This window comes from Teleopsis dalmanni, chromosome 2 (assembly GCF_002237135.1).
Source record: "Teleopsis dalmanni isolate 2A chromosome 2, ASM223713v2, whole genome shotgun sequence".
In the NCBI taxonomy this organism is placed as follows: Eukaryota; Metazoa; Arthropoda; class Insecta; order Diptera; family Diopsidae; genus Teleopsis; species Teleopsis dalmanni.
In genome coordinates this window covers 188,380,019-188,400,474 of record NC_051847.1, presented here as the reverse complement: position 1 = coordinate 188,400,474, position 20,456 = coordinate 188,380,019, and the positions used below count along the sequence as shown (strand labels likewise).

Here is a 20,456-nt window from a genome sequence, read left to right as displayed (position 1 = left end):
ATTATTATTTCTTAGAAAAAATGTTAGATTATGTAAACCAGAACTATCCAGCTGTCCAATTTATGGGCCACGTACCACAAGCAGTATGTGTGGCCCGCAACATATTTTTAATCCCTCACATTCTTTGATATATTTTAGTAAAATTACAACATTTTATTTTATGGTATCAGAGAAAAGAAAATTCAAATAAATAAATTAATAAAATTAAACTTAACATTATCACCGTTTCTGGAGCTCTCCAGACTATACAATGGCTTGTAGTGGCCGGCGATCATATCTGGACAGTCCTGATGTAAACTATTATTTATACCACCTTAATATAAAAGTTGCAGGAATTTATTTATTTTATTGTTTAAAAGTTTAGTCTTTATATGGTAATTTATATTATCCTCTTCAAAGTACTTTCTATTAACTAAAGACTGCTTATGCCAGCGCTGGATTCATTTTTTATAATCGAATTTTTGTGTAGCAATCAGAGCCATAAGCGGTGTTTTATCTCTTATTAAATTATTATCTCCTCTGAGTGGTGTCTCAACTTATTCAAACATAAAGAAATCGCAAAAAGGCAAATAGGGCAAATACAGTGGCAGAATAATAATGTCTGCAGAAGAGTTATTATTATGTACAACCCATATTTTTGTTTAGTGAATCAGTTCAAGTAAATACTTAATAACGATAAAATAATAATCATTGTTTGCTCTACAAAAATTTATGATATCCAACACTGTTGTAATCCATGAAAATCTTGGGGATGATTTTCTTTTCCGACTTTGTACCATAGTTTTTTTCGTTCTTTATTTATCAAATTAACACCCTTCATTCGCCTAAAGACTGGATTACATATCATACTCTTAATATCACGTCTACTTTTCAATAATTATGCGTTTGATGAATATTGAATCAGATTAAACCGTTGGAATTATACATGTCGTAGTCTCTTTTTTGTATACAGCTAAGATCTTTATTCACCAGCTTTGTAGCGACAACTCTCAGCCTCAAATCTTTAACCAAAATACTTTAAATAGATTCATAATCAATTTTTAAGTCCTTTACCAGTTCTCTGATGGTCAATTAGCGGTTTTCGGTTAATATTTCTTTAATTATATCAATGCTTTTAACGGTCTTCAATGTTGATCAGTTTTACAAGTAACATACAAACGTTCAACGTCTCTATGCTCTTCGGATCAGTAAATCCGGTTTTTAAACAACATTTAAGGCGAACTCATTATTGCAGAGTTAAATCCATTTTTAGAACAGTAAAAAATCAAAAATACATTCGAATAACAGATGTATTATTCCTATCGTCACTTTTACAAAAGTCAAGCTATAGCGCTAATTTTTAGACCGAAAGTTAATGCCAAATGTGGCAACCTCTATGGAAAAGCGTTATCTGTAAAGAATTCCTTTCTTTCTTCAGCGGATGACAACAGGAACAATAATTATTCCCGATTAAGATAATTGTAGACTTGAAAATTTTTTGTGTGAAAAATGAAAACTTGGAAATAGTTGTAGAGACCAAGTTTTTTGTAAATTATAAGTTGACATTTTAGATAAAATGGGTCGACCAGGTGATGTGATACTTAAAAACAAATAAATAAAAATTATTTAGATGGAGTGTGCTTATGAACTTTTTTATCACATTTTTGTATAGTCTAAACTGAATCTTTTGTGAAACTACTAGAATAACAACTAGATAAACTGCTATAGCTTAAACATGCCGTCTACATTTAGTGATCAAATATAAAAAAAATTGATGATTGATGCATTATGATACGAACGAAGACCAAGACTTCGAAGATATGTTTGATACTCTTAAAGTAGGTACAATTTTAAATTACACTGCGAGAAATTATTCTTCTATATTAACGAAGAATAGTGAGTAAAGTTTAACTCAAATATTATTATCATGATATTGGCATATCATTTTTCTTATGTGTTGTATAGGGGAGATGTCTACGGATCCTCCAGAGTGAAGAGTAGAAAATGCCTTTAATATGTTTATATATATATATTACAATATATATATTACAATATATAGCATAAAAGTTTCATGTAGTCAAAAGTAATCTGCTGTATTGAGAGCTAAAATCTGAATCAATTTCTCTTCTTTATAATAAAAATACTATATGGATTCATATATATTTTTTAAGTCGGTCTTAATTCAGATTTTTTCATTAATTTACTTCCGCAAAATTTGACCACAAGTAAATTACAATCAAAGAGACCACAGCATACAATTGTCATTTAAGTTCTTCTTATTCCATAGAGGTTATTTATGAGACTCAAGCAAATTAGGCGTAAAATATGCATTAATATAAAATATTAAATTTTAAAAACATTTTATGATAACTGCAAAAAGAAAAATATACAATATGAATATAAGCATAATAAAAAAATTGTTATAAAATAAGCGGAATAAAAACCAGAACTTCTAAAAATTATTGCCATAATAATGAGAATAAACTGCACGTAAAAATGAAATGTATCTTTGATGAAGTGGAGCGTTTGCTGGCATGGAAAAATCTCACGTGCGACATGCCAGGGATGAAGTTGAGAATGCTATGATAACGCTTGGATGAATAGAGCATTAAGTCGCTCTAAGCTGAATTAAAAAAGGGACAATAACTTTTAACTTTATTTGCAGAAATAAATAAGATTTTTTTATTGCAAAAGATTTGCCTTTTTTAAAAGCTAATAAATTAAATTTTAATACCTGAAAGCAGTCAAGAGATAAAATTACAGATTGTACTTGTAATTGCATGTAATTTGTAGATTTTATTAGGTAGTCAAAACACACAAATCCAACCTAAAGCTTTTATTAACAAAATTTAATTATACAAGCTAATTCAAGTAGTGTATTTACATCACTATTTGTATAATAAGTCGAAATCTTTTATTTATTTCCGGTATAATATTCGACTAGACTAGATTTTAAAATAGAGATAGATAAGTGAGTAGTTTTAAAGGAATTAAAAAAAAATGTATAATAAACTTATTTAAGATTCTACATAAGAGAGCATCCTTCCTAACTTTCCAAACGAACTTTAAATTAGAATTAACCATTTTTTAATATCGGCTAGGTTAAAATTTTATACGGTTAAGATTCATTTTAACGCCCTGTTTTTAATACATAATTTAAGACTTCTATAGAATATTAGATTTTAGTTTCACATATAATAAGCACCTTCATAAAAGCTGATAGCATAAAAGTAAATGTCCCACAATCTATGACAAAATCCACGGTCATATTAAACGATTTTCATATAATTCCTGATAATATAATATACAAAGCAACTATGGACTATTGCAGGAAAATTTGAAGACTTAAAAGTTTCCAGAAACTGACCTGTTGCCTTACAAGTAAACTTGAGTGTACTGATTATATTGCTGGACTACTCTCTAGGGGGTATTTCTGCTTTAGAATTGCCACTGGGATTAACTAAAGCCTTCTACATTTAAATCAACCTTAAAAACTAATATCGAGCACACTATGAGTAAAATACAGCCTCAAATGTTTAACGGAATACTATATCTGTATGATAATGAACCTCAGATACTGCCCTAACAGCAGTGTCTGTTAGATAATTTGTCATCAGCACTGACATAACATTACCCACCTCATAAGAACTATAAACTTAGTTCATTTACGTGGTGTACGCTTTTAGTTTAAAATTCTATATCTCCCAATTAACAGCCCTTGTATTCATAACTTAGAAAATATCTTAGAAAATAAAATATTATATGAAAAGAATATATTCTTTTATATGCTTATATATGTTTATATATATGTTTATAATGTTAATGAGAAAGACTTATAATATGAACTTGCAGAAGAGTTAAGGTATTGTATCTCATAAGTTCTAGTAGGTAACATAAAAAAACTGATTTGCTTAAGGAAATGAGTACAGAAGTAATTATAATAAATAAGATGTCATCACCTCGAATTGAAATAGCGAACCTTAAGTAGTTAAAAAACATATATAAAAATATGAAACATATTGTTAAAAATAGAAATAATGATAGAAGAAACAATAAAGAAAGAAAGTTGAAATACTGAAAGAAAATACAAAAGAGAGCTAGAGTTAAAAAAAATTGAATGTAATTGAATACAAAACAACGTCTCCACCTACTTCAACTAATCAGTATGATTCAAAAATATCACTATAATAAAAATATTATTAAATTGAAAATTGGAACCACTTATTATAGTGTTTTTTCGCAAGCGTAGTGATATTTAAAAAAACAACAACAAAGAACAATTTAAAAATAATGTGTAGTTTTTTTATTTATTATTAAGTAATTTTAGTTTAAGTACCAATTGACTATTCTAGCAATGCGGTGAAAGCTTTCATCTTTTACTTTACATTATTTTACTCTTACTACTCTTACTACCACAGCACATTCAGCTCAAAATATCATAATTCAGTTGCAATCATTTATGACGACATCTGATCTAACATACAACAGGATATAATGACCGTTCTTAAAGTCAAATTTGGTTTACCTTGTAAGCCTTGTACAGCGACAACGATATATTGATACAATGATATATCCCATTGTTAGTTAATAGTTTTGTTCAAATTTTTAATTCATGCTACCGGTTTCAGAAAATTGACATTATTTATCCTAGTAGAGATCAAAGAGCTTTTCATTTGCTAAGCCACGTCCCAAATTACATGGTGTGCTTTGTAACAGACCTGACAACATTTTACACCATCACCTAACCTAGCCAAGAACGACTCACGAACTTTCCTCAGGAATGTACTCCAATAGCAGTGACCAACATTTTACTGAAAGAAAAAATATTTATCCTGGAAAATTGGAAAATATATAGAACAATTGGCGTTTACGGCTATAATAAATTGGCCAGCAAATTATTGGTAAGTACTCAAAAAAGTTTCATGGAAACACTATAGATATTTATAGCAAACACAAATACATAGTTTTTGTTAATAAAAACTTCAATAATATTAAAATTGAAAGAGTCAGCTTGAAGACGCATGGAAGAATGTGGACGTTATATTATATACCCTATGTAAGCCTTTCAAGCACACAGAGTAATTCGCAAAATTTCTACCTATTAATTAAGTGTCCGGATTTTAAAGAATTCAGAATCACTCACTTCGAGAGGTCAACACTTAAAATTTAAGAAATATAATCCATTTTATTAGGAACGGTTTTGAATAGCAACAAATTACGTACTTAAATAATCTGAAATCGGTTCTACAACGGGCTTCATTGTTGTGTCACTGTTTTTCTAAATAAGATATACTAATAAGTCTATCTAGTATAAAATATAATGATGAAAGGCAAAATCTGTCTTATACTATCAAAATTTATTAGATAGGCTTTAAAATATGAAAAAAAATAATATAACTTAACCTAAATAAAAATTTGAAATAAATTGGAGAAATTATGTTGACGTTGTGTATAAATTATAAATTTTTTTATAATGAAAGATGTATTATATATATACATATGTATTATAAATCGTACTCCATCAGGATTATAGACTTGTTACATAGAATCTCCAACTATTTCTATCTCTACGAATGTAACGTTATTCATTTGAAGATTTGCCACTTTCATTTGTTGTCGTTCTTCTCCAAATGTTGCATGGTCTTCCTCTGGGTCTATTGCCTAAGAGGTTTCATTGTAAAATTCCGTGACATATTTTGTCGTACGGCTTTCGCAGAGTGTGGCAAAGCCAATTATATTTTCAACGCTTGACTTTTTTGTTGATAAATCCTTGGTTTGTTCGTTAAAGTAGTTCCATATTTGATATTCTGTTGGTAAAGCTTTGAAATTTTTAATATATTTCACTGTTGACCAACTAAGTTTCTAATTCATAAAATAGGACAAATTTTACATTGGCATTGTAGACATGGACTTTTGTTTGAGTAGAGATTTCATTTGAATACCACACGCTACGAAAGATTACTGATACTAGCTTTTAATATTCTGCTATTCACATCTGTTACTGCACCTCCATGTGTATTAACGTAGCTACCCAAATAGACAAACTCCCCGACGTACTCGATGGATCTACCCTCAATTATGATGTGAGTTATTGATGTACTCTTAACGATGCATGTTTTGGTTTTAGCAACATTAACACGTAGTCTAACTTTAGCCCTGATTTTTACTAGATTTGTTGATCTTTGCTTATAGATATCCATTATATAAGAAATAAGAAATATAATAAAGTCGACGACATTAAATTCATGACTTAGATTTAATCATAAGATAAAAATAATTTTTGTTTTATTTTTTATTAACCATAAGTAAAATATATAAGTAAAAGTAAATAAGTAAATAAATAAGTATATATAAGTATATAAGTAAAAAATATAAACAAAAAGCTATTACTTCTATAAACTAGAATATTCTATGATATTATAAAGACGGTAATATCATTCGGTAAAAATGACTGGATGGAGTCGGTCCTTTCAATGTCATTATAAACTGTTTTGACTATTCTCTAAAGGTTAAATATGAAAACGCAAGCCATATATAACATTATATATTATATTATTATATACAAATGTAATGTAAATACAGTGATAAACTGATAAACATAGAATAATAAAAATATTATATGCTCATAAAGATTTTATTAAATTTATTTTATATTTTACTTAATGTACCCATTAATATAATAGATGTGTCTTACTGATGATATGTGTAAAATTGTTGAATATAATAATATATGTGGAAGTAATGAAAACACTGAAAATACTATGTTACTTAATTTTTTCTTTTACTGTATTTTATGTTGTAGTATGGTGCTATCATGAACTCCCAGAACAATAGAATAAAACCCTGTATTTCTGCACATACTATATAGCATACAAGTACTAATGCACATACTTTTATGTTACGGAACCAGAATGCTCATACATTTATAAAATGGTTTAATAGTCTATATAAATTTTGCATTGTTCTCAAATTTCTTTAAGTAGTTCGTAAATTATTAAATTACTTTTATTTGTTTTACTTTTTCTCATTTTATTCCCCACAAAAGCCATAAATTTGGTTGAGCTTCTTAAAAATAGTTTCAATCTGATTAGTTATCAAGTGCATTTAAGCAGATATGTGTGGATTTTGTAACTAGAACTAGGAATATATTACATGAATCGGTGATGTGATGATTATTACATATAAACTAAAAAAAAATAATGTTTATAATAAATATTATGAAACAAATACTGTAACGCGGAAATATTATCTAATGGACAAACGATCGGTTTGTTCAATGCACATCAAAGAAATTTTATTATTAATCATCTAAAACTATAAAATTAAACTATAAAATTAAACTATAAAATCAGACTATAAAATAATCAATGAAATATTATTCATTTAATAACTTGAACTTGAATTTTTGAACTCAAATATCAATGTTTATAAGTTAATTTTTTTCTTTATTGATAAAATTGCAAAAACATGACTTGCAATTAAGTTAATTTCAGTTTTAATTAATTTTAAGTACAATTCAAACAGATATATATTAATTAATTATGTATTACATATAATAAAGTGTGCCCGTCTTGTTAAAATGTGATGATATTAAACATATAACTTCTTCAAAAAAAAAAACGTATGTTAAACTCCTTACGCTTAACACCATTAAATGTAGATGTAAAATATTTATATTATAAAACAACTAATTTTTTAAAAATAATATATGAAATTTCTAAAATTTATAAATATATTATATAGATTTTATATAACTCTACATGTATATCTAACATTTTCTTGGATTTCTGCAGAACTCCAAGAAAGCAGAGTCCTGCTTTCTTAAAGAACTTACCAGTATGTATGCAATACTAAGTAGGCTTTCCTAAGTACCTATTACTCTTTTGATAGTTTGTCAAACTGTTTTTCAGTTAGAATGAAAGATCTATCAAAGTATCTAAATTCGTCAGAATGGATCTAGTTTTTGACTCTTTTCTGTCTTAAGATTTCTTACGAATAATACGATAGTTAAATGGCAAAAAATCGCTAATTGTTTGCAGCGAAAAGTAAAATTAAATATAAATAAAGGCGGGGAACATATCCACTTTTGACACAAAGTTTTTTTTTTATATTACTCGTATATTATCACGGTAATATGACATTAATATGACATTAAGCCTTTTTCTATGAGTGGTTAAATGGGAGGATTTATTGCGCTATATAGAATATCACGAAACTTCCTACGTCCTAGTGATAGAATAAATAGACCACGTCTCCAAAAATTGTTCTATTCATTATAGTTTTTGAAATGCTCAAGAAAATATCAAAGTAGATTATGTTTGCACCCAATTTTAAGTGCGTTTCGGTGAGCCCATAGCGCCTTTTATTTTGGAAAAAGAAAATTCTCATCCTAAATTAGACTTATCTATATAAAATAAAGATTAAATGTATAAAGAAAATTTTATTTTATTATATATGTTAGATCAAAATACAGTAATTTTCGATTATTTAATTTTAATTCTGCCACATTATGTGATAGTTGTCAGAACTGTTTATATACTAAATAAAGTGTAATTTTCAAAAAAAGTTTGGTCTTATAACAAAAAAAGAATAATTAATATTATGTAAAATAAAAGATACAGTAATGTATATATAGTTCCGCCTGAAAAACACTGTAATGATGACAAAACTTATAATAATAAGTAGATTTCTTCAGTCTTTCAAGAAGCACCTTCACTATCTCTACTACCTACACCAATATATATTTTAGAGTCGTTAGTAAATATGTATAGAACCTTTTTTAATTGGATACCTCCCGACAGCTACATATCTCTAGATGGAAACTCGACACTAAATTTCCTGTCATTCGTAACGGGAGAAAGTTTTATGTGTTTACGTTTTGCTAGAGATTATATGGGGAACAAAAAATTTTTTAAGTGGTACATTCCTCAGAAAAAGAAGGGGATTCATTGGCTTAACAATGCTACTAAATAAGTGAAAGTGTGGTTAATAGTTTCAGCATTCTTACTGTACTATTTATTTCTGTTAAATTTTATTGCAAAATTAAAAATTTTAATAATAATAATATATCGAAAATCCTTCTAAGAGATGAATGAAATTGTTTCTTCAAATTAACATTTGATCATAACTTCAAACTAAGTTATTAGCCAAAAAACTATATTAATAAAATATTTCAATTTTCCTAAAACATTTCAAAACCCATTAAAGCAATAACTCTAGTAACAAATTATATGTGGGTAGTAAAATAATTTCAAATCTAGTACTATCTTGCAAATACTATAAAAATTAATAAAATTTAATTCAAAATTATTAAAGAATTCTACTCAAAATTATTCATAACTTTCTTATCTTAATCCCATATATGGTGTGGTATATGGAATGCAGTTTATTTGTTTATTCCATGGAGTAATTGCAATAGATACTTAAAAGTTCTGCTCAATATAAAAATTATATTTGTCTCTGCTAGACCGATAAAAATTAGCTTTAATAAAAATAAGTGATAATAAATTTATTAACTATGATATGGATATGTGTAAAATGTAAAAAATTCAATGTGGAATTTCATAACTAAAATAACTGCTCGTCAGATGATGCTTATCATTACTGTCAATCCTAAAACAAGCAAAAAGTATCTTATAAGTTAATTCATTGCTGCGAATAAAGGCGACTACGCGCTGGCATAAGTGTGCGGCGTTGAATTTTTGCTTTTATTTCTGACTGCAAATAAACTCTTATCAAATCTGTAGAACACAGTTTATTTGTGTAATTAACCTAAGAAAAAATAAAACCAAACACTGAATTGTTATAAACATTACAAATATATGTAGTGTTTATAACATATATACTAACACATGTTATTTGTGTAAATTTATATCTATAGTTCATAAAAGAATCTTATTCTATTATACATAACACCCAGCAGGAAATTTGTATGCTTACATGTAGATATTTCAGCGAATTCTTCTTTTTTACATGAGGTGGAATCAAAATACTACTTCTTAAACGTTAGCCCTCTTGAACCATCTTTATGGGAATGAAAAGAGCAATGACTGGCAGTCGCAGAGCAATTATGGTAGAACCCTCTTCAAGGGAATGGAATAGTGTGCTACCAATGAGTTACATTTTGAATATAAACCCTACTTAATAGTATATTCACACGAGAGTTTTGTTTGTAATTTTAGCTGTCAAAAATTTTCATTTTGCATTGAAAGCAATAACAATTAGCAGTTTATAAACATTACAAATATGACAGTTAAAATTACAAACAAAACTCTCCTGTTAGCCCAATATAAGTCAGACAACGAAACCTAGATTAGTTTAGATAGAAAATTAAGACTCCATAGAATAGATAGCTAGAATCCATTATTAGTCAGAAAATGAAACCTACATTAGTTTAGGTAGAAAATTAAAACTACAACCGATTAAAGGCTGGAAGAATAATAGAAATGAAGTATTAGAGGATTAATAGGCAATTTAAATAGTTGGACTTCAAATTTAGAATTATAGTAACCTTGGTTGAAGAGAGGATAAGATAAAATTATGTTTCAAAGAAATCAAATTTTCATTTTATTTATATTTTAAGAATTTTTTAATTATTATAATTTTTATTTTATTGTAATATATTTAATTATACGTTTTAATTAATGTTTTAATAATTAATTAATGTTTTTTAATAATTTAATAATTTTGTTTTTGAAACGAGCTAATTGATCAATTGTTAAATAATATACCCTTTTAAAATATTAGTTCTTTTGACTTTATTTTTTATTTAATTGATCATAACATCTCCTTATCAGAGGTTCTAAGTGTTTTAGCCCGACTTAGCTAAAGTCTTTTTATTTCTAAGAATTCTATTAGTAGCAAGAACTTATGTTACAATTTTTTTTATTTTTTTGAAAGTGCAACTGATCAGAATCAGAATGTCAAGATCAGAATGTCACTACTTGATGATTTTTTAATACCAAATGTACCAAACATTTACTAAGGACGTGAGTAGTGGTATTTTTAGACATACCCTTTATATTGAAAGAGTAATGCAAACCACACTGACACATGAGTTAACCAGACAATCTGAAGCTGATCTGTTCTATTGAGAAGGGACGCCTATCCGTTGTTAGAATAAATCAGTTATTTAATCAGGCGATTATAAAAATATGTGACACATGAGTTAACCAGACAGTCTGAAGCTGATCTGTTCTATTGAGAAGGGACGCCTATCCGTTGTTAGAATAAATCAGTTATTTAATCAGGCGATTATAAAAATATGTGAAAGGCAAGAAGTCGAACATGTGTTAGATTTAAGGGTCCAATATTTATAAATTATATAAATAGTAATACATATTGATATATAATAATATTAATACATATTAATATATAATAAATATATAATAATAGTACATATTAAAGTTTTACTTCTAAAACTTTTTAATTTAAAGGAAAGCAACAATAATTACTTACAACAACAAACATTTTATTTTTAACTTAGTGCAGTTTTTCACTAACCATACAACTGTTTCGAGATAATAGATAATGACCCTTTATCAGTGGTCCTTAGAAGTAATTCTTTTTGGCTTATTAGTCCAGAACTTGTTGGACTGTAAGTAACACGCTAGGAGCTTTGAATCTTTGGAATTTTTAAAAGGACTATTTTTAACTGAACTTATCAAAAGCTTCATTATTCAAACTTAAAATTTTTTGTTTCTTTCTCTATATTCCCAGAAAATATTTTTGTTAATATAAATCTTTATATCAAAAAATGTAAGTCAACCTTTTTCAGAATTTCGAAATAAGACAGAAAATAAGCTATTTATTATTATTTCTTTATTCTTCTTTTTGTTTTTGTTTTTTCCTTAAGATTTAATTAACATGTTCAAATATTTAGATACATAACATAAACAAACTCATGATCTGGCTAAGCACAAGTATTTGACATTATATGTCGCTCCTTGGGAAGCAATAAAATCCCTTCAGCTTCATTGATCTTGTGCTCTTTTTTTATTTCCTACCAGGAGCCTCCGCAACGATATGCTGCTATTACTGATCTTATCTAAGTTATATATAGGCGTTGAATCAGGTTGAAAACGTTATTTTCCGCTTGATACAAATTGCACCCTTACTCGAAATACTTAGTCTAATAATTGTAATCTAATATGTAAAATGTAGTCTAATAAATTTTAAAAAAATATTTCCAAGTATTTCTAATAATTGATGGTTTCACTATATCTGAAAAAATTGTAGTGTCAGTCAAAAATAAATGTTGAAATATTTAACTATTAAATACTAATCATTTATCTTAATATATATAAAAACTAAGCATTAAATATCAATAGCGTGTAAAAAGTTTATTATTAGCATTTTAAATGAATTTTAAATGAATTTAAATAAATGAGATAAACATTTACAAGCGACTCACTAACAACAAATTAAATGCAGTTCATTTAAAAATAAATGAAGAAAATACCAATTAAAAAAATAAAAGTTCAATTTAATTTTTATTAATAGCTTATATACACTTTTTCTAATAATTGTTATTATCAAATTATAAATGTTAATTGTTTTCTCTGGCAATCGTATTTTAAGTATCTGCAACGAAACATTGTAAACAATAGGTCATTAATAAAAACAACCGACTAATGTAACAAAAAATATTATTAAAAAAAAAACAATTGTTAAATTTATTCATAAATTTACATATGCTCTATCGTCTGTATAATCATAAATTACAAATAAAATTTATTATCATGATGTGAATGACCATAATATAGTATTTATTTATTTTTATTTAATTGTTCTAAAAATTGTTCTCGTATATATTCAATGCAAGTGGAATTATTAATCAAATGTACGGTACGAGTATCATATGCCACAGTTCAACATTAACTGAATAGAACTGATTTCTATCAAGTAAATAATACCAATTTATTTATTGCAAAAGGCTTAAATATAGCTCGCTTTCCTGTAAATAATTTATTTTCATATAACACTGTGTTGCATAAAAGTTAGGTTAGCAATATATTTCAATTAAAAAGTTTCTAATTTAGTTATAATTTTTTTAAACGCAGCAAATGTATGTTTTGATTAAATAAAAATATAAACGCAAATTACTATATAATCCTTAATCCTTTCACTAATAAATACATATAATTTATGTAAATACATTTACTTATTTTTACAAAATTTAGATTATTACTCTAAACAGTATTAATTTAACCAAAAATACCAAAACTAAATTTTAATAATGGCAAGAAGTACATAGTAAATTAAAAGACTCATTTATTTTTTATAATTTTGTATTATAACTATATAATTTTTTTTATCAGCAGCCAGTTCAAGGACTACATGGCCAGTCTAATCCAAATGAAGAAGCTCTGATTTAATACACAAAAGCAAATCAGAGGTATCTAGCTTAATATCTATAATATCTTAATATTACAGAGCACTGGACCTTAGGATAGTATGGAGCAGGACTTGACCTACCCTGTGGTATCTCCTATAACCAGCTCTCGAAGAAAGAACACCAGACCGTCTGATGTGTCTATGTCTGGTTTCGCAACTAGGCTTAAGTTTCTGGAGGCCCGCTTCTTTAACATACACGGCAATATCTCTAGTATTAGCATTGCCCAGATTCTTGCCTTTGTAAATACCTGTAGTTGGTTCTAGCTTGACCTTCTCGCTACTGCCCACTATTACGAAGTTTTATGGATTCAAAACGGTTTTTTTAGCTAATTGAGCAGAACTCGTGCCTCCCTCCACCACAAAAAACTAACTAATTATATAATTTTTTATCATACCTAAATGTTCATATACTGTATCGAAAATTTGCATAAGTCCTTTCATAAGTTCGGACTTCAACTGAGCTTCAATAGAGCCACATTGAGGGTCTGAATAAACCGGTTTTTATGGAAGATTGGATACTATTTGTATATTCCATGTAATACCATAAAAAATTCAATATTTTAAGAACTACGTTCACTTGATTGTTTTTTTATTTTCATAAAAGAATACACTTTTAAGTGGCTAGATTCTGGTACTCACATAATCCCATATATATCCGATTTTTTAATTACATTATGGAGAGTAAATTATAATGTACGATTATTTTTAACTGTAAATCGCAAATGACGTTAGATTTGTAGTGAATATAATTCAACGTCAGAGTTCACTCAAAAACTGGATTCACACAAGAGTTTGATTTGTAATTTTTGCTGTCAATTGTTGTTGCTTTCAATGCAAAATGAAAATTTTTGACAGGCAAAATTACAAAATAAAACTCTCGTGTGAATCCAGTAAAACGTAACTTAATTGGATTTATTATCCTATACACTGTGCAACTGTACATCTTTCCAAGATTATATGCCAAACAATAGTATGTGTTAACGTAAATAGTTGTGAGAATCTGAAATAAATGGCAGCAGCTATGACGTTTAAAAAATAGTGCTAATTTGATTTGATGCTTTATAATGACATCATTAGAAAAATAAGAATAATTTCTCAGATTTTTCTGACATTTGTCAGATTTGTCTGACATAAGAAATAAGAGTTATGATAATAGAGTAATAAAGAATCGAGTAATAATAGAAGTAGAAATAACAATAACCGTCGAACTGATAACCGACCGGATCACATCGCGAATATTAATCTCCTTGCTGAGGTTTACTCAAATAACGGATTCCGGTTTATGCTCTTACTAAAAACGCTAATATTAGGATTACATTATCGCAAAGAGGTCTTTTTCTTATAATATATGTAACGATTATCTTGAACTCCCTGATTTAATTAACTCTTTCCTTGAGCTTCTTAATCTCTTGACTTCAACACTGACATTTTACATCATTTCTATACTAATTATAATTTATTCAAAATAAACTTATTTCCCAACTGTTCATATACTTATTTCAGATTTAAATACCAATAATAATAAAACTATAATTCAACTTTTAAAAAATTTTACGAATCTAATGGATATATTTGAAAATGCACTCAGAGAAATATGCTCTAACTACACACCAGTAAAATTAACCTGATCATTTTGTTAGAGATATTTTAGCTCATGTGGTAAAGAAGATATGAAAATCAACATGTGGTGTGGTTGAACCAACATAATGGACAACTAAGAATATTTTGACCTGAGATTAAATTAAAATCTGGCTAAATCAACGAAATTATTTTTCTGAATGTGTTAAATATATTTTGATTCACTCTTAATAGACAAATATTCGCAACAAGTTGTCTTTACAAATTAAAAAAATTAATATTCACTGAAATAACTTACTAACAATTTATATTGATTATTAATTTTGTGCTTTCAGTTAATTAAGTTATTATAATTAATCCAATTAAATAAGTCAATTCAAATGACTTTTTAATGATCCATTCCGCTGAATCACTTAAAACCCAAGCCTATTCTACTAGTTCCCTTGTTATACAATTTGGGTTTATTTCATATATTAACAATTATTGGAAGTAATAAAAAGTTAATTTTCCTAAGGGTTTTTCTAAAACATTTTTTATAAGTGAGTTTTTAAAGTTCTTTGACATTTCAAAAAAATTGTTAAAAATAAATCTTTAATTTTACTACTGGGTTTTTGAGTTCAGCGTATAAATTTTTTCTTCACTAATATAATTTATAAATACCCTATTTTTATATATTGTTTCTTAATTAACACAGTAAACTACTTAATTTAATTTTGAAATGTTTATATTATCGTAATTCTTTAAGATTCTTACTACTTCAGTAGAGGGCAGAGTAAGTTTTTGATTTCATCAAAATAATTTAATAATTTAATATACGTGTTAATTACTATCAATTATCACTTATTAGCTAAAATTAAAAAATTTTAACTCAAATATTGCCCTAGGTCAGTCTTATTAATTTTTTATGTTCATATTATAGTAGGTAGGTTCTTTTATTTTAATTCTTAGGTTTTTAACTTGTATTTTAAAATAATAATAATATATTTTAATTAATTTTAATTAGAAATCATGAAATAATAAGTTTATTGCTGTGATTTTTTCACATTAATTAAACGATGATACAGTAGTATACGACAAAATTGTGATTTTTTAAATAACTTCCATGAAAATAATCATTTCACATAAGAATTAAAATTGCATAAATAAATATATATATTATAGATGTTATTACTACAGGTACTTTCTATTAAAACAATTGTCTTTTTTCCCCCTACAATATCCACAATTCTAATGAGTTCTGATTGCCTTATGAGTAATAGTTGTTTAACAAGAATAGGTATAATGTTTAACTCATTCAAAAAGTTTCAATAAATTTTGATTTTTAAATATAAATTCTATTACTATTATTTACAATGCAACAACTATTACTCATAAGGCATTAAAGGCCTTATTAAATAAAGAATATATCACTGCGTGGGTCTTCCCCAACCAATCACCATCATTTTAAGTTGATTGACTATTGAACAAAAACGAAATTAGGGAATTCAGATGGACAATTTAAATGAGTCCATCTTAATTATTAAATTAAAATTATTTAAACATTGACTATTTACTACGGACAATTGTAATATCGTATATAGAACAGATAATTAATAAAAACAATATTATTATTTTAAACAAAGACTATTAAATTTTGATAAAAACTATATATATTTACATTTCCAAATTAGAAATTACTTATTCTAGTCAAAATTGTGTATAATAAAAGTTGTATTATAAATTGAATCAATTACTGTTGTATTCTATTTAGTTTTAAATGGTCTCAGAATTCACTTTCTACATGAAACAAAGCTTAAGAGTACATATATATTAGATAAGACCTATATATTTTCATTCGTATATTTCCATTTTTAATGCTAATTGCATCCAATATTCATAGATTGCCCAAGTATTTTTCAGGTAATGAGCTACTGAAAAGCACGCAAAATCTTTTTCTGTATGCGAAGTTTAAAACATAAAAGAAGATTGATTAATATATTACTTATTAAACTTGTATTACTCATATCCAATCTAACATAATCAATATTAAAAAATCCACAATAAATAAAAACATATTTTCAATAAGCTAACACATAGTCCTCGCAACCCTGATGTGAATATATATCAGATGTTCAAATAAATTATAGTTTCCACAATTAATTAATTGATATCTCTAACTTTAGAAGCTAAAGTACTATACTAAATCTTTATACATATATAAGTAATGCTATAGATTTTATAAAGAACTGAGTATAGTAATACATATGAGAAAAACAATAACAAAGATAAGGCGAAGAACAAAATAAATTATCACCATAACGTATTTTTAAAGAATTAATAAATCCGAGAGCAATAAAGGTGCTGAAAAACATTGAATTAATAAAATTAGAATATCTCTCTAACTAGTAACTAGAAAAGATGAAATGTAACATAATATTATTCTTCAAGTCAATAACGAGTATGATACTCACAGCAAAAATAATGAAATCACTAGGGAAACCACAGAACAGAAACTCGAAATGGAAAAATATATTTAGAATATATAGAATATATGAAAGGTAATATTACTTATAATAATATTACGTATAATAATAAAATAATAAAAACCAATGTGAACAAAACCATACAGAAAGTCAAAGTAGAAAATTATATCTGTAATTTTGTAAGATGAGATGAATAATTTCATATATCTGGAATCAAAGATAAACAGAAACAATTATGTCAACAGAAACATAGATCTCAGCACCTTAGGAACCAAAACCTGGACTAATAAGCAATAATTCAATTTTATCAAACATCAGTAACCGCAGTTCTAATGTATACCATCAAAACGTAGACTCAGAAATACACAAACATGAAAATGTGAATCTCTTGGAAAGAAAATGACTTATAAGAATATATGGTCCAGTAAAACGAAATAAAATTTAAAGATAATGATATGATGACATGTTAAGTACCTTATGTAGGACAGTAGATATTGGAATTACAATACACATCAAAAGGCTATGCTTCGCCAACTATATAATTATCAGAGGTAATCAGTAGCATCTCCAAGTATATTGTACTCACTAAGATGGTGAGTTAGTCGACTTTAATGCAGTTGACATAATTGTGAGAATCTGGAAAACAATTGCTATTATTATCTATGGATAAAAATGGATTAGTGAAAGCAAGTTATAATGGAATCGTATACCCAAATCTGGATTATACAGCTAAAGATCATGGCATTGATGTTATAAACTGTTCTTAGTAAAATGTGATTAAGTATAATCACGTCATAGTTGATATACTTTTCTCTCAAACTTTTATTAATATTAATCGATTACTCATAAAATTAATGTGCGGTATATTTTAACAGTTGCAAAGATTATGTCAAAAGAATTAAAAGACTCGTTTACTAGTAACAAACTTCGCATACAAATGACACATAAATAGAAATAGTTTACGAAAATTTTGGATAAATGAGGTTTTATAATAAAATTATCTAAATTTTTTTTAAAAAAATCAACCTTGTACCACTATAATTTTTAATCTCATTATAGTTTGAATACATTAAGCAATAATTTATAGAATAAATTACTACACTAAATTACTACTAAATACTACTAAATTAAATAATGATATATGACTAATACTATTTCGCTGTTCTAATTTCAGATTATTATTCTTAATAGTTTTATGTATTCAAATACAAAATAATTTTATTATATTTTATATATATTTTAGATACAAACTTGTAGGAATGTATCAATCATATCGTCAGCCGAAATGCTTTTGGAATATTGATAGTTTTTTTGGCCAAAAATTATTTTGGGTAGACTTTACCTTAACACTCTATACATTAGTTAATATCAAATACTATACAATAGATAATAGTTAAATTAATTAATTAGTAGTTGGAAATAATTAAAATTCCAACTCTTCTAATACACAAAAAATTAAATGGAATCATTTCCGGCACTAATCTCATTTTATTTGGGAATATCCTTGAACGTATCTGCCAATATTGCAATGCATATGAAACTAATAATATTACTTTTTTATTTCACATTCTTTATTAGTTTCTAACTTATATATATTATATCTACATTGGTTATTATTATTGTGCTTCTAATTAGTTATCATTTGTCAAATTATCCACCTGATGACTTTAATACAGCTGGACTTAATAATGGACTAATATCGCAGCATTTTGTACAAGGTGATTCATTCGGATTACAACAATCTTTGCAAAGAGCTGGATTTGGTGTTGTTGCGCCTTTTGTATCATCCCTGAAGCTGAAATTTATTACATTACAATATATAAGTAGATGTCTTTTGTAGATGTCTTTGAAACTAACCTAGGATCAGATACTAGCAATGGTACAAATTCAGTATCTACTGAAGTCTTCGCTGGTTGATTCAAAGAATTTGTTTGTTGTCTAAAAACTTCTCTTGGTTGTGGTTCATTGGGCTGAAGGGGTACGAATTGATTTATACTTCCATTAGAACCCGTTCTGGTATCAGAATTTGTTAATGGTACAAAATCATCACCAGCAGCTGAATTAGTTCTTGGATGAGGCAAAAAATTTGTTTGCATTCTGAACAATTCCGGTGGCAATGACTGATTGGGCGACAACGGTACGAACTCATCTCTACCTTGTGGCTGTTGATTATTTAGGGTTTGTTGTTGAAATTGTGGTGGAAATGAATTCAATTGTTGCTGTCTTGCTGGTACAATTGATGTATAATACTTTATTGGTTGTAACTGTTGTTGTTGATTGAAATTATTTTGTCGTTGTAATGCATCTCGAGCTGGTGCTACAGGAAAAAGTGGTATTGCATTCCTTACTTCCGGCTCCAATGCTTGAAATTGAAAATTTTGTTGTAATTTCGGTGGTGGACTTATAAAATGGACTTGGTGATTGGGAAAATTATTGTTAGCACTGCTAATTTGCTGGAAATTTTGTTTTTTCGGATTGATTGGTAATTGAACGAATTTTATATTTACACCTTCATCAACGTTAGAAAGTTGTTGTCCATTGAATCCTAGATGTTGCACTAAAAATTGTGCATCGTTGTTATCTTTCGTAAAATGTTGCATATCAACGTATATCAAAAAATTAGAAATTAAAAAAAATATTGTTGCATATTGATTCGTAGTTGAAAACATTTTTAAATTATTAGTTTTCAAACACGCAAATATTCAATTGAAATAAACGCAATTAATTTAATCACACAAAACAATTTCACTTTAAATGCAATTAGATACAATAAAATGTATATTAATTTTATTTCTATTTTCCTCCGTTCGATTATTAACCGCTTTGACTTAGACGAGCCGACAAACTGAGCCAACTAACTGGATACAAGGTAGTCAGAAGTAGTAACTAACGATTCTCTTTCAATTTGGCATTTATACTTGTAACCTGTATATATTGTTTACTTTTTTAAAAAAAGATTTCTATCTAATTAAAATTCAGTAATTCTTACCTGAAACGCTATTGTGAGCATCATCTAAAGTATAAATAATGTTAGAAGACGTT

General features: G+C 27.1%; 1 protein-coding gene across 1 annotated transcript; it reads right to left on the bottom strand.

Moving 5' to 3' along the window:
• Window positions 1-18,981: 18,981 nt before the first annotated feature.
• Window positions 18,982-20,081, bottom strand: LOC119681566. Its single transcript, XM_038094804.1, has 2 exons — window positions 19,272-20,081; window positions 18,982-19,209 (listed from the first exon to the last, which is right to left on the bottom strand). The coding sequence occupies exons 1-2, from the start codon at window positions 20,012-20,014 to the stop codon at window positions 19,065-19,067; spliced, it is 888 nt and encodes a 295-aa protein (XP_037950732.1). The 5' UTR covers window positions 20,015-20,081; the 3' UTR covers window positions 18,982-19,064.
• Window positions 20,082-20,456: the final 375 nt, after the last annotated feature.